General features: G+C 29.6%; 1 protein-coding gene and 1 non-coding gene across 2 annotated transcripts; one reads left to right on the top strand and one right to left on the bottom strand.

Moving 5' to 3' along the window:
- Nucleotides 1-2,595: 2,595 nt before the first annotated feature.
- Nucleotides 2,596-2,669, bottom strand: TRNAN-GUU (transfer RNA asparagine (anticodon GUU)). The gene has a single exon. It is a non-coding gene; the product is annotated as a tRNA-Asn (tRNA).
- A 5,438-nt stretch (nucleotides 2,670-8,107) lies between these two features.
- LOC110428440 (sequence-specific DNA binding transcription factor) lies at nucleotides 8,108-10,361 on the top strand. Its single transcript, XM_021444271.2, has 2 exons — nucleotides 8,108-9,131; nucleotides 9,669-10,361. Exons 1-2 carry the CDS (start codon nucleotides 8,484-8,486, stop codon nucleotides 10,059-10,061), a joined length of 1,041 nt encoding a protein of 346 aa, XP_021299946.1. The 5' UTR covers nucleotides 8,108-8,483; the 3' UTR covers nucleotides 10,062-10,361.
- The last annotated feature ends 5,331 nt before the right edge of the window (nucleotides 10,362-15,692 follow it).

Consider the following 15,692-nt stretch of genomic DNA (forward strand, 5'->3'; position numbering starts at 1 on the left):
ATTTCAACCCTTCCAAAATCACAATTCGTACAAGTTGGCAAATCTCACAATCTGTTTGGCTGGAAAATAAGCGAAAGTTATCCCCAGACAGCTTGGGTTCAGACTTCAAAATTTTCTAAGTTTTGTTCACTAAGGTCTTATCTTGTTGCCCCCAGCTTCACTTCACATGTAACAGTCAAGTCCATGATCATGAAGTGTTGACAAATTTCTTCTACTTCGAGTCTTAGCATACAGATAATCAAGTAATTAAGATTACATCTTCTGATATAATGTTCCTGTTAAACAAGCAGAAATTGAAAGCCTGGAAGTTCTTAATTATGCTTTGATTTTGTTACATCATGCTCCAATAAGATACTGCAAAATGATGTAATTATCATCATCATTAGTTGGTGTAATTGTGAGGACCATCCTACTTTGGCTTTGGCTTATTAAAAAAAACACTAATGGAGCACCATGTTGAAATCAGCTCCCACCCTTAAGAAACAACCACTGTTCTTTTCTCAAACTGCTTTTCAACAACCTTTCAATGCTGGCATGCTAGCCCTAGCATGGAATCTTCAACTTTTGGATCCTGTTCATACTCTCAGTCTACTTTTGGTTCTATTCATACTCTCGTTCTTTTGAATTTGACCATGAACCACAGTAAATATGTGTATTATATGGAAGGAAATTTCAAATTCTAGCATTTTGAAACAATGAGTATAAGTTTTTCCATGACATGTTAATAGTTATAAGAGTATTACATTGTATAAAATAATGAGTGATATTTTAATTATTAACAGTTAATAAATTATTAATCACAATGATTTATTTAATTCAAAATTAAAAATATATGAATTTAATTGAATGAAATAAAAAATAAATATTTATTTAAATAACTTAGAAAATATTTTTAAGTACTTTGCCTTTTTCCTTTTAATGAAAATTTGTATTCTGACACTTTTAGTTCACGATGAAACCAATTATGATTAAATTGTTTTAAATTCTAATGTTTTTCTGCAAGAATATATTCTGTTTGGATAAGAATAATTATTCTTATATGATCTTCAACATGCTTGCTGTCGCCACAGTTTTTCAAAATTTGATTCTTTACAAATACATTGCTTGAAAAGGGAAGGATTTAGAGGTGGGGGCAACGGGGGTAGATGCCTCCACTCACATCCTACCAAGCTTTTACTATATTTATAAAGATAGTCAATATCTAAATAAAAATAATAGTTTTTCCTTGACTAAATTTGAAAAGAAAATTTTCTTTTGGGTATAAATTAAAAATAATTAGACAAATTTCAAGAAAATCTATAAAATACATATCTATAACCACTCAACCTCAAACTTTATAAAATCTAATTTATGTAAGCACATTAGGCTTGGCAAACTTGAGAAATTAATGATCTACTATATATTGGTTTCTCCCGATTACTTTTTAGTACATTTGTCACCATCATTTTTTATTGATATAATATCTTTAAAAATTTTCAAATTATTTAAGATAATTTGAATAAGTTTTTATTTATCTATTATGTTTAATTAAGTTTATTTATTTTTATTTTAAATCAAATAAGTTTTTATAATTAGTAATTGATTAATTATTATTAATCAAAATATCATTTCTCATTTTATATCCATGTGATATTAATATGAAAAGGTAAAAAATGACAAGAGATATTTTAACTGACAATAGTTAGTAAATTATTAGTCATTAAGAACTTATTTAGTCAAAATTAAAATAAAATTATATAAATTAAATTAAATTAAATAAAAAATAAAAATTTGTTTGAATGGTCTTCAATAATTTAAGAAATTTCTTTAATATTATGCTTTTTTTTATAGCATGATCAAAGAATCTCTAAATTTTGTTTAGACCCATATCGTATAGCACACTCTCCATGCCATAGACTAATTACTTTTTTAACAGGAGATTAAATACTTATTCAATGAATAGAGATAGGTAGGGTATTAACTTTAGACCACTCTAATGATCAATAATTCCATGTCCAAAGCAATTTAACTATAGTATTTAAATGTCAAGAGGTGGGTTTACTTAATTATATTAGGAAAAAAAGAAACAAAATTACGATAAATCTAATTATATTGGAAAAAAGGATAATTATATTAAAAAAACTTAATTATGTTAAAAAAGGATAATTATATTAAAAAAAACTTAATTATGTTAGCCTAAACCTAATAATTATTTTAGGAAGAAAAGAAAAAAACTTAAATATACTAAAAAAGATAATTATTTTAGAAAAAAAAACCTAACCTAATAATTATTTTAGGAAGAAAAGAAAAAAACTTAAATATATTAAAAAAGATAAGAAAAGAAAAAAACTTAAATATACTAAAAAAGATAATTATTTTAGAAAAAAAAACTAACCTAATAATTATTTTAGGAAGAAAAGAAAAAAACTTAAATATATTAAAAAAGATAAGAAAAGAAAAAAACTTAAATATATTAAAAAGATAAGAAAAGAAAAAAACTTAAATATACTAAAAAAGATATTATTTTAGAAAAAAAAAACCTAACCTAATAATTATTTTAGGAAGAAAAGAAAAAAACTTAAATATATTAAAAAAGATAAAAAAATCTTAAAAACACGCTAGAAGGAGGGCTTGAACCTCCGACCTTGTGGTTAACAGCCACACGCTCTAACCAACTGAGCTATTCCAGCTATTTATTATTTAATGCATTTAAAATGTAAATCAACTATTTTTAACTTTTGTTTATGCCCATTTTGAAACAGAGGAACGTGTAGAGATTTAATTAAGAAATATGTCCTTCTAAAACTTAAAATAGATAAATATCATAATTCTTTTTATTTTCACTGAATACAATTATGAGAGATTATGATTCGAATTCAACTTTTCCATTAACAACTACAGCTAGTCTACTATCGTCATGTTATTTGTAGCTTTTCTCTCTCGATCCATGCACAAATGAAAGCAGGTGCTGGCTTTTCTTTTTAGTCCTACGCTTGGCATCGAATGAAGAATGTAAAAATTGAAATCTCAAAATTTTCTTGAAGAAGAAGATACACCAATGAGTCATTGCTACCAATTAATTAATGTATATGACATTACTTTATATAAATTTAGATATATTAAGACCAAAATTTCTACAAAAATGTCACAATAAAATAAACAACTTTGATGATTGCACCAAAAGTTTTTGGGATTAAACCCTTCTTTCACTAAGATTTTAGGAGGATTAGAGGAAGGGAGAGTAACCCTTTTTGTCCCATCTTTCCTCTAAAAGAGCCTAATTTACATCGTGGGGCTCTTATATTTTGCATAAATACTTAAGAGGAAAAAGAACAATGCAAGGTGATTTTGTAACCTTTTAAATTTTTTTAAAAAAAAACCCCATAAGAGTGAAATGCAATTTTGGTCTAATTTTTTTGTTAAATTTCGTTCATTTATATACTGATTGCTTGATTTGTTTGGTTGATTCTTTTTCTTTCGGAAGTTATATACATTGAAAATTATTTGATTATAATTGTAATTTTTACTCGTATTCGTAATTTTATAAATAATAAAAATTATACAAGATGTGATCCAGATATTCAATTAGCATGTTGGTGATTTTCGAAGATTATGCTAAAGACTATTGCATTAAAGTTTGAATTTTGTTCTTTTATAAAAAAAAAAAATAGGTATGATATCTAAAAAAAAATTGAAATTATTTAAAAAATTTCAAATGAGTTTTTACTCCTTTATTATATTCAATCAAATCCTTATATTTTGATTTTAGAGCAAATAAGACTAACGATTGATTAATCATTATTAATAAAAATACCATTTGTCATTTTATATCATAGTATTAATATGGTATGATGGCTTGATCTAGTGGTAAATCTACGATTTTGTATGAGGGGTGACGAATAATTATTCAAGATCATGGATCGGGTCAATGATTCAATTTGAAGCAAAAAATTAATTACTTTTGATATAAAATTAAATTATAATATAAAATTTCATTAACAATTTAAATATAAGTTTTCATATTCACTAAAAAAATAGACATAAAAAAAATTAACATTAGATTTTCATATTAAGCATTGTAAGCTATGCTTGATGTGCTTTTATGCTTTCAAATTTATCTATTACTAAATCCGTGTCTATGATCTTGACAATCTCTTTGTCAATATAAAAGATAAGTGAAGTAGCAAGAAAATCATCTTCCATCTTATTACACAATTTCGTCTTTACAATTTTCCTAACTAAAAATGCACTTTTTGTAATTACTATAGAAATTGAAAAAGTTAAGATAAGTCGAACCAAAACAATCTAGGTATAATATATAATTGATTTTTCTTGTCTTTGATATAAACTGGCATGAGAGAGTTGAAACACTTTGCAAACACGTATCTTGTCTAATATCAAATTCAAAATGCTTCAATTCATATTTCATATACAATTAAATGATTTAGAAGAAGATATACAACTGATTTTCTACCTTTAACATTAACTAGCATAACTCTAAGAAAGTTGAAACACTTTGCAATCATGGATCTCACTTAATATCAAGTTCAAAATACTACAATTCATATTTTATATGCAATTTTTCTTGATAAGTGAAGTCATCAACATATGCAATTTTTCTTGATGAGTAAAGTCATCAAGATAGAACTTTTGAGCAAGCTTACATATGTCATCAATTTTGAATAATTAAATCTATTTTTAAAATAAAAAAATGAGTTAAAGAGAAAAAAAGGAAATGATGAGCTAAAGTAAAAAAGGAAAAAAAAAAGAAAATAAAAATAATTTCAAAATTTGGGCCTAGATGAGCTAAGGAAAAAAAAGGAAAATATAGAAAAGTAAAATAATTCCAAAATTTGAGCAAATGAAAAAAAGAGAAACTAAGAAAAAAGAAGAAGCCAAAAATAATTAAAATTTGGCCTTAAAAGGTCTAGATAGTAAAAAAGGTAAAAAAAAGAAAAGAAAAGAGAAAAGATGAGCCAAGGAAAAAAAGGAAAAAATAATTTCAAAATTTGGGCCTAGATGAGCTAAAAAAAAGGGGAAAAAAGAAAAGAAAAATAATTTCAAAATTTGAGTTAAAGAAAAAAAAACAAAGAGAAAAAAGAAAAGAAAAATAATTCCAAGATTTGAGCTAAGGAAAAAAGAGAAAAAAAGAAGAAAAGAAAAATAATTAAATTTGGGCTTAAAAAGGATTGAACCTAGGCAATCAAAATATAGCTTAGGTTCCTACTACTATAGCAAATCAATTTTTATTTTTGTTTAAGGGTAACAAAGTTTTATATTTTGACTTTTAATTTGATCATATCCAAATAAATGTCACATTAACGTCTTATGAGTATAAAATGATAAGTAATATTTAGATTAATAATCTAAAATAAAAGAATATAAACTTACTTGAATACAATAAAAAAATAAGAGTAAAATACCTTAGTTTTTTAAATTTTAGTTATAATTTCATGCAAGTTTATTAGTATTTGAAATGAACAGTTTATCTCAAAAGAATATTTTTTGTTGGATACATAAGTCCAACCAATCATTAATATTTTTATTAGTTTGACGACATGATAATATTTTTAAAATAATTTTATCTTTTATTAATTTTAAAAATTACCATATTATATAAATTATAATTTTTTATTTTTAAAATTATTTTCTCTCTTATTAAAAAAATAAAATTCTCTCTACCCTACCTCTCACTAACCAACCACCATGTGGTTAGATTTGGCTAAGGAAAGCCAGATCTGGCCAGATCGTGCTCTTTTAAGTGAGCGTGAGACTCATGCTCCTCAAGGGAGTGCAGATTTATGGAGCACTACGTTCCCACTGGAGAGATCTGGCTAGATCTAACGTTCCACAGTTAGATTCGGCTGTAAAGTGATCGACTGATGTAACGGAGCTCCGCTAGTCAACCTGAGATCGCCAGTCAACTTGAGAGAAAGGAAAATAATGAAAAAAATTGGAGAAAGAAAAAAATTATTTTAGATATTTTATATATATTTACTTGTTAATATTATTATATATTTAGGGTGGATTGTTTATTTCGAATACTAATGAATTCGTGTAAAATTATGACTAAAATTTAGAGAAGTCAAGATATTTTATCTAAAAAATAATTTATTTAAAATTTTTTAAATAATTTTAAAAAATTTTTAAAACATTATATCAGTAATTTATATTATTATAAAACCATTTTATCTCTTTTCTTTATCATTTATTCACAACATTAAATTCCATTTCAAATCACTTCTTTTCATTTTACATCAATAATTTCCTGTCCTTTTTCATCTCTCCTCTCAATCCAAACACATTAATAACTTTCAATATTCAAAGGCCAAGCATTTTGCTTGCCTAATTTCTATGTAAAAGAAACAGAGGAAACGCAAAATGAATGCAAAAAATTAAAGTTGTAACCCTAGGCATGCAGGCATTACCAACTCCCACGGCGTGGATCAGACCCTTGACTGTGCTTTAGGCTTCTTTTCTGAGTCATGTTATTGTCACTGGGCATGCTTTTCCATTATAAGAGTGACCATATTTCGTACCATGATCAATGGTCCCAAACATAACTGATCAAGGACCTGCCTATCCGTCAGTTTTGGATATAAATTTTTAGCTCCGAGCTTAACTTAGTTCGAAACGATTACGTTATTTTTTCAAATAAATAATATATTTTTATTTTTAATTTTAATTTTAAATATATTCAAAAGTATTCAATATTATATAAAATAATATTTTTAACATTTTAATAATATAAAATAATAAAAATATTATTAAATGAGTAGATCAAGTCGAGTTGGACTTTTAGAAATGTTCAACCCGATCCACGAATACGTCTTGCTGTCAAATTTATGTTCTTCTCTCTCTTGGACCATTGACTTGAATGAGTGATTTATAAGTAGTAGTCAAACCACATGAAAATAAGCAGAGTTTGTCATCGAGAATGTGTGAAAAAGTTTGGCATGAAACCTTGCATAATTAAAGCTAGACTTTTGAATTCAATTTTTCTATGAGCTAGAAAAAAATGGGTAATCTAAGGGTTTTTATTATAGACGTAATTTTGGATTATATAATATTTTTTTTTGTTAACATTCAAATTCAATATCTCAAAAGATTTAGAAGTCCAAGTATTAAATGCTAGAGTGTCTCGTTTATAAATTTTATTCATATCCCAAAATTCAAATATAAAGTTATCAAATTGAAATTTAAAATTCATATCGTATTAGGAAAGTAAAGAAAAAAATCAATTAGGGTAAATTGACAAAGTCAATTATGGTAAGTATCACGGGTATATATTTTTAATTAAAAAAATATGTTAAATAAATAAAAAAATATATATACTTATATATTTAAGATTTATTTTATTTTTTTATTAATGTGAGATTTATAATATTAAGTATGTCGTAAATTTTTTTTTCTTTTTCTTTACTAGCAGCATTAAAGTATGTCGTAAATTTACTGTCTCTTATTAACGTGTGATTTATAATATTAAATATGCTGCAAATTTAGAAATAAGAAAATAGGGATCAAAAGGGCATGAGAGGGAGAGTTTTATTAACAATTTGACCAAGAAGAAGGAGTGCTTGGGGCAACTTGACGTGGCATACTCTAATTGGGCAACCAATAACCAGCAAGAATCAAAAATGCCCAATTGAAGAATATGTCAAGCACAAAGCAATCGTCTAAAAAAAAGTCTTGTATCCTACTCTAGTCTTATGGCATACTGTAATGGCAAATGAATCCACCGAAGGTTGCAAAAGGGGCACACAAAAAGGCCAAAAAGCAAAAGCTCAAAAGAGGGCTGGAAAAGGGGGAGAGGGGGAAGGCCAAGTCTTCCTAGTGACCAAAGTACAATGGGTGGTGAACGGTAGAGAAAGAAATGCTGAAAAATTTTTTTGGGGGGATGATGGGATATTGGGAGGGGGAGAGTGGGTGACAGACCCACGTGAGTGACCCACCACCACCACCACTACCACCACTCTAATAGGGCCAGTGGATTTCTTGGTTGGCTTCATATCAACGCTAACAGCCAAAATAACCCAACCACAGCAATAAAACCAACATACCCACAAATAAGATAACACCACCCTCTCTCTCTCTAAAACATAAAGACTAAAGTGAAAGATAGAAAGAAAGCAAATACAAAAGTTAAGGGGTTACTATCATTAACTCATTTGACAAAGCTACCACTTTTCTTGGTTGCCCACTAACCCCTATGCCCCTTCCTTTTCCTTTCCCTTCTCTAATGCTAGTGGCTCTCTGTCTCACTCTCACACTCTCACCTTCGCTCTCCCCCTTTGGTTGCCCACTAGTTCTAGCCTAGCCCGTCCTTTCCCCCCCCACCCACACCTTTTTCTCTCTCTCTCTCTCTCTATAATGCTAGTGGTTCTCTCATTACCCTCTCTTTCTACCCCACAAAGACTTTTGTGAGCTGAAACTTCTTTGATGGTGTGTATACATGCTAACAGCTAAACTAGAGATAAAGTTATTTGGGTTTAGCATGGGGAGAGATGGACAAAGAAACTAACCAAGAAAACCCATCTCTCCTCTCGAATAATAACGCCAATAGCATCACCAAAGAAGACTGTTCACCTAAAAAACATCCTGGAAGCACTGCGGTGATTGGTGGTGGTGGCGGCGGCAGCGGTAGCAACGACAGGCTTAAACGTGATGAATGGAGTGAAGGAGCCGTTTCGAGCTTACTTGAGGCTTACGAAAACAAATGGGTGCTTAGAAATAGAGCCAAGCTCAAGGGTCATGACTGGGAAGATGTTGCACGATATGTTTCGGCTCGTGTTAATTGTACCAAGTCTCCAAAGACCCAAACTCAGTGCAAGAACAAGATCGAGTCCATGAAGAAGAGGTATCGATCAGAGTCTGCTACTGCTGATGGATCATCTTGGCCTCTGTATCCACGGCTTGACCTTTTACTTCGTGGCAGTGCACCTCCTCCTCCACAACCACCACCACAGCTGCAGTCACCATCAGCAGTGCCTCAAGCACCTACTCCACTTTCCACTAACCCTCCTTTGACGTTGCCAGAGCCCTCCATGGTGGTGGTGCTGCAGCATCAACAACCACCACCATCTATCCCTCCCCAGGTTCCTGGAACTGCACAAAATTCACATGGGTCCAATGGTGTCGATAGGATACCCAAGGTCAGTAAGAATTATCTTTGCCTACTGTGTTTGTTATAGTAATATATGTCATCTCTGGATTAAATTTTTAACCCCCAAAACTCCTTGAATAAAGTTAAATTTATTTATATGGATCATTCGTATTACTTTTTGAATAAATTCATGAAGATAATCTTGTAAGAGCATGATGCATGATGAACAAAAAAATACAAAAGAAGATGATTTCAGTAGAATTTTAAGGTTTTATCTTGACTTGATATGATGTAATGACTAAGTTACAGTCCTATTTTCAGAAAAGTAAATGCCACTCAAAAACAGAAAGGTGAATGTGTATATTAATAAAGGTATGCAACCATTTTTGATGTAGAACACCTATGATTTTAACTACACTTTTGATGAGTGGTGGCAGCTTTAAAATGAAACAAAAATCGTTGCAGACAACGTACAAATTTGTTCTTTTAAGAAAAACCATTTTAACATGTTTCCCATGATTAACTCTTATAGATTAAGCAATAAAACCGTTTTGGCTAAGAACATTGCTGGCCTCTTTCCTAACAGGAGGATGGAGCAGGACCGAAATTGTCAGACCATCTGTCGGACAAGGCTGCCATGGAGACAGATAGCAGCACACCAGCTCTTTACAGTGACAAGGAAAAGCTCAGGTCCAAGAAACTGAAGATGAAAATGGAGAAAAAGAAGAGGAGGAAAAAAGAGGAGTGGGAAATAGCTGAGAGCATTCGGTGGCTAGCAGAAGTAGTACTGAAGTCGGAACAAGCAAGGATGGAAACCATGAGAGAAATAGAGAAAATGAGAGTTGAAGCTGAGGCTAAGAGAGGTGAAATGGACCTCAAAAGAACTGAGATCCTTGCCAACACCCAATTGGAAATTGCTAGGCTCTTTGCAGGGTCAAGTAAAGGAGTTGATTCCTCATTAAGGATTGGAAGAAGTTGATGATGATTAGTGAAAGCTAATTATATATATGTATGTATAGATTTGTGTATTGACAATGAACAAGGGAGTGGCAGAAAGAGGGGAACTTTTGGAGTTAAGGGTTCATGAGGAAGATATTTAACTTGTAATACGCTAATTAATTAGATAAAGAAAATGGGGTAGGTAAATAGCAATTTCTACCTCAATTTCAGCTTCTCTTATAGAGAAATGTTTTAAGTATATTTATGCAAAGAAAATTGTACCTGCATCATATAGTAAATTGATGTATAGTACAAGAACTTTTTAATTTATTAAGCAAAATCTAAGACTTGCTTTGCCAGTGAAGAATATGCAGCTTATTTAATTTTGCATATTCTACTTCAATGAAATTCGAAGCTCTATCAGTTTTCATGTTATGTATTAACTGGTTTAGTATCAATTCCATGTTTCAATGGCCTGTTAAAGACAAAGTATTTCTTGTCCTGTTTTCTACTATATAGCTATATATATATACATGTTTGATTCAAGTGGAGGGGGATGGAGAGAAAAGAAACAATTATAATTAAAAAAAAATTTGAACTCAATTATATATATATATATATACCAATTATTAAATCAAATATTCAACTGTCATATTATGTATTATCTATTGTTTTATTTAAAAGAAAATACAAAAATAATTATCTGTTGGAATATATTTAAGTCATAATATCTAAAAACAACTTATGAAATATTTACAAATTCAAAAAGTTTTTATTTTTTTATTACATTCAATTAAGCTTTTATATTTTTGTTTTAAACCAAATAAGTTTTTATAACCAATAATTGACTAATTGTTCTTAATCAAAATGCCATTTCACATTTTATACCACATTACGTTGATGTACATATCATAGTAGATGATGATATAATATGCAGATTTAGCATAATAACATAGTCATACAGTATTTTTTATCTTTCGTGTTAGTGTCACGTGAGTATAAAAATGACAATGATATTTTAACTAATGATAATTAATCAACTGTTAATCATTGTTGACTAATGCTTTGGATTTAATGCTTGCCAAAGATTGAAAATTGTTGATGTCTCTAGTTATAGGCTTTTAACATCTAGTTTGCATAATATTTTGGTGGGAGATAATGCACTACAAATTCCGATCAAAGTCAATTATAACCGATAGAAGTTTATTTTTGAATTGTGAAAATGTCAGATTCACTAGTTTTGTTTTTGATTTAGTAGGACTTGATGATTAATTTGTTTTGTTAGGTTAGGCAAAGGGCCAATGTAAAAGCTTGCTCTAGCATGTTGTTGAATGAAGCGATTTCATGACTTTTTATTTCAAAAAATTGTTAATATAAAAGTCTATTTGACAGAATATTAAAGTATAAAGACATTAATGAATGTAATAGAAGAATAAAAATTTATTTATATTTTTTTTAATAATATGTATTATTTCTATATTTAATATAGAGAAAATTGTGAGAAATAACTTTTCTTGATAAGAGTATTTCAAAAATAACCATCAAAATAAATTTAACTATTTTTAATCATATTTAGCTATGACTTGACAAAAATACCCTTTAAATTTTTTCAAATAAATTAAATCATTCATCACAATTTCTCTACTTTAGTGCTTCCGATTTCTCTCTCTCAACATCCCACTCTCTCTAATTTTATCGATTTTTCTCTTCGGCATTCGTCTACTATGCTCCCGATTTCTCTCTCTTGTGCTTTCAGATTTCTCTTTTCAGTATTTTGAAGATACCAAACAATGGTTTTGATGTGCTTGAGTGGATGGTTATTTGGTAAATTTAATTTTTAGGTATTTTGGATAAAACTAAATAGTAGAAATGATCACATTTGAAATAGTTTTTAATTGGATTAATTCGGGATCTAGACACTAATAAACTCACAAATTTAAAATTTATAAACTTAAGTTTTCAATGAATCTTTTTTTTTTATTTTTAGTCAAAATAGGTGTTTTAGATAAGAAAATTTATATTTTGATTTATAAAAACATGTTAGAAACACTTTAATCGATGCTAAATTATCAAAAAAACAAAAAAAAATAAAGGGAGTTGAGAGGATTTGAAGTTTTGATTTGTAAGTAACAAAAATAGTTTAGACATTAAAGTGTAACAAAATGTTTTTGAATATGACGTGTAATAACAATATATTTTTAATATGACGTGTAGTAACAATATTTTTTTTCAACGTGGCATGTAACAACTTTTTTTAACCGTGTAACATGTTTTTATATATGGCGTGTAACAACAATATTTTTTTTAACATGGCGTATAACAACCTAATCATGACGTGTAATATGTTTTTGTACATAGCATATAACAACTTAACCATGACATATCACACGTTTTTATACATGACGTGTAACAACCTACCCATAGCATGTAACATATTTCTGTACATGGTGTGTAACATCATGGTGTATAATTTCATTAAAGATAATTTTGTCAAACTTGATTAAAATTAATTATAATTATAAAAGAAGTTATTTTTGAAAACATCTTATCTTTAATGATTATTTTTTAAAATACCCTTTAATATAAATATAGTAAGGTATCTGCAAATGAAAATCACTATCATTATCTTTTTCTTTTAGCCAATTTAAACCATTATCTACATTCCCCTTTTATGGTCCACAGAAACTTTCACAACTTTTTATTTTGTTAGTGAGCATCCTTGACTTTTACTAGTAATTAATTCTTTACGAATATTATCTTCTTTCATGTGTGGATACTATAAAACAATATCTACGCATTAAGAAATAAACAAGGCAAGTAATGGTATCTTACTCTATAATTTTTAATTTATCAAATGCTTCATTTCCTTTAGATTCTGTCGTCACTTATGCATTTATAAATATGACAAATGATCCGCATAAGCAAAAGCTGCCTCATTATTATGGGTCCTCATTTTGTCGTAGCTTTTGATTTACTTTTTTATTTAATGATTTACTTTCATTTATGTATATGTATATGTGTGGGTATATATATATTAAACATTAATTAATTTGTTTAGCAGATGATAATATTAAATTGAATCAGTAATAGAGGAAACTCATTTTGGAATCTAATAAAACTTATGTAATATCTATTTAATTCATTTTTTACCCATATATTATTTTATCCCATTATAATACATACATACATACATACATACATATATTCTTGTTGTGTTTGATTGATTCGCAGTGGAAAAACATAGAAAAAGAGTAGTGGGCTGATCACTTATTGAGAGCATCTACATTATGCATATTCTAAATGGAAAAATGCCCTTTGTTGACGCTAATCAACTTCGATTAAAACTAGTTTTGTTTGACACCACTTGATGTCTAGATCACAACTCAAGTGATAATGAAATGTGAATAAAAATCAATCCCTAGATTTGAATCCCAATTGCGCTTTCTTATATAAAAAAATGCCTATATTTATTTTTAATGAAAAAATTCTTTAACAATTGATTCTTATTGAAAATGATAATTGATATAAGTAAGGTCTTTTACATTATTAATTGAAAATTATATTACAAGTGTTTGATATCGGTGCGATAAAAGTTAAAAAGGGATATGACGAGTTAATTTGATGAAAAAAAATACATAACATGTCTCAATATAAAATAACAAACTATTTATGATAAAATTTTTTGTTGAAAATTTATCAAATATATCTGATAGAATACAACAGAATAATTCATAAAAATTTTTGTCAAAAATGATATTTCAATCTCAAAAAGTTATTTTTTCAAATGTAAAAACACGTTGAGAGGTACTTTGGGAAATACCAAATTGAAAAAGTGTTGGGAATTAAAGTTAAAGCACTTTCCAAGCTCGATGCCTAACTCACCCTAAGGCCTAAATTGTGGTTAACTTTCGTCTATGTGCTTGGTTATAGCCTTATATGCCCACACTACCTTTATTAAGTACTTCACCTATCCTATTAGATAATTAGAATTAGAATTAGACGACCTTTCCTAACACTATTTCAAATCATTAATTGTTATGTTCGGTATAATGGTATTTGTGATACCTAATTACAAAGATCATCTACAACAAAATATCAGTATTCTTTTTTTTCTTTAAGGATTAAAGTAAAATTTATCATTATATCATGATTTAATATATTGAATTTTATCACTGTAATTTAATTTTATTAAATTTTGTTGCTATATATATTTTTTTTGAAAGGCAATGGCTATAATTATAAAATAGGACCATAGGTGAACCAATGGACTTAAAGAGTTTGGACAAAGCATTTAGTTGATGCCAAAAGGGATACAAAAGTTCCTCTCCAACTGCAAGGTAGAAAGGCAATGCGGGAATCACAAATCATAGCGACAAAACGAGCAGAGAAAGTGAATTACATGAGATGGAACTAGCCAATAACCACAAAGAAATCCAATTGACGGAGGACACCAGATTTTGCCAGATTGTCGATCATGTCATTAGCATTCCTTGGGATGTGGGTCCAATTAATGAGATTGTGTTTAAGCAACTCAATTTGAAACAAGGTAGGCCGCATTCTCCATAGTGCTGAATGAGGGGAGTTAATCCATTTACCAACATTTGAAGAGTCACTCTCAATGATCAAAGGATGGGAAGAGGACCACCAAAAAGTCAAGAATATGAAGAAGGCTTCCTTGGCAACAAGGAGTTCGGCTGAGTTTGAGTTTGTGACTCCAATAGATTTAGAGAATAGCATTTTAATTGAACCATTGTTGTCTCTGAGAACCCCACCAATCTCGACATCGCCTAGGCATCCACGGGAAGCTCCATCGATGTTGTATTTAAAATGGTTAGGGGGAGGGCAGGCCCATTGAGCAATGACCAAAGGTGGTTTTGGTTTACCAACAATAATGGCTAGGTTAGGAGAGTGGAAAATGTCGAGATGGGAGGAGTTGAGGGTGGGCCATTTTGCTTTGGCCTACCAGGCAATTTTCATATGACCTATGTCGAAAACTTGATGCTCATCCCATTGTTTGCCATTGAAAACAATGTCATTTCAAAAAAGCTAAATACACCAAAAAATCGCGAACAAACTAAGCCTCCATAATGGCATTTTGCTTAGGGTATGAGATAGTCATTCTAAGCGTGGAAGTACACTTGAGGGTTCTTGCTGTCCAACCTAGTTGATGCACCACAACTTGCACCACTTAGTCCAAACTAACCAAGATTCAAGGCAAGTGAAAAAAAGAGGGTTGATAGTTTTGAGATAAGAGTGACTAAAGATACAGTTGGTGAAGGTGGGAGAGATCATACCTCTTTTAACAAGTTCAGCCTCATTGCAAGTTTGCCTTTAAGAACCAGCAAGCAAAAAGAACTCCATTTTATGGGGAGTGAGGCTAGTTCAAACCGACTTCCAAATGCTAGAAAAAGAACCATGGGAGCTAATGGTAATGTTACAAAAGGAGTTGGCAGAATAAAACCTGCTCATGGAGCTTTCTTGAATGAGTTTGTCATCTAAGTTTTCCCCAATGATTTGTTGTTGATGACAAAAAGGAAGTCTTGCCATTGATCAACCTCCCAACCCAAGAGAGGCCAACGGTGTTGGATATCCCATCGCTAGATATGATTGAACTAGTTGCCAAACTCTTAAACTACCCCTGTTTTGTTAATGGAAAGGGCATAAATCTTTG

The sequence above is a fragment of the Theobroma umbraticum genome, unplaced genomic scaffold (assembly GCF_002168275.2).
Source record: "Theobroma umbraticum cultivar Fairchild unplaced genomic scaffold, ASM216827v3 scaffold_115.0, whole genome shotgun sequence".
NCBI lineage: Eukaryota > Viridiplantae > Streptophyta > Magnoliopsida > Malvales > Malvaceae > Theobroma > Theobroma umbraticum.

Bases quoted from the DNA above. Each gene is read 5' to 3' on its own strand.
- LOC110428440 (XM_021444271.2), top strand. From the start codon at position 8,484: ATGGACAAAGAAACTAACCAAGAAAACCCATCTCTCCTCTCGAATAAT. The intron at 9,132-9,668 runs GTCAGTAAGAAT...CTTTCCTAACAG, and splicing joins GTGTCGATAGGATACCCAAG to GAGGATGGAGCAGGACCGAA.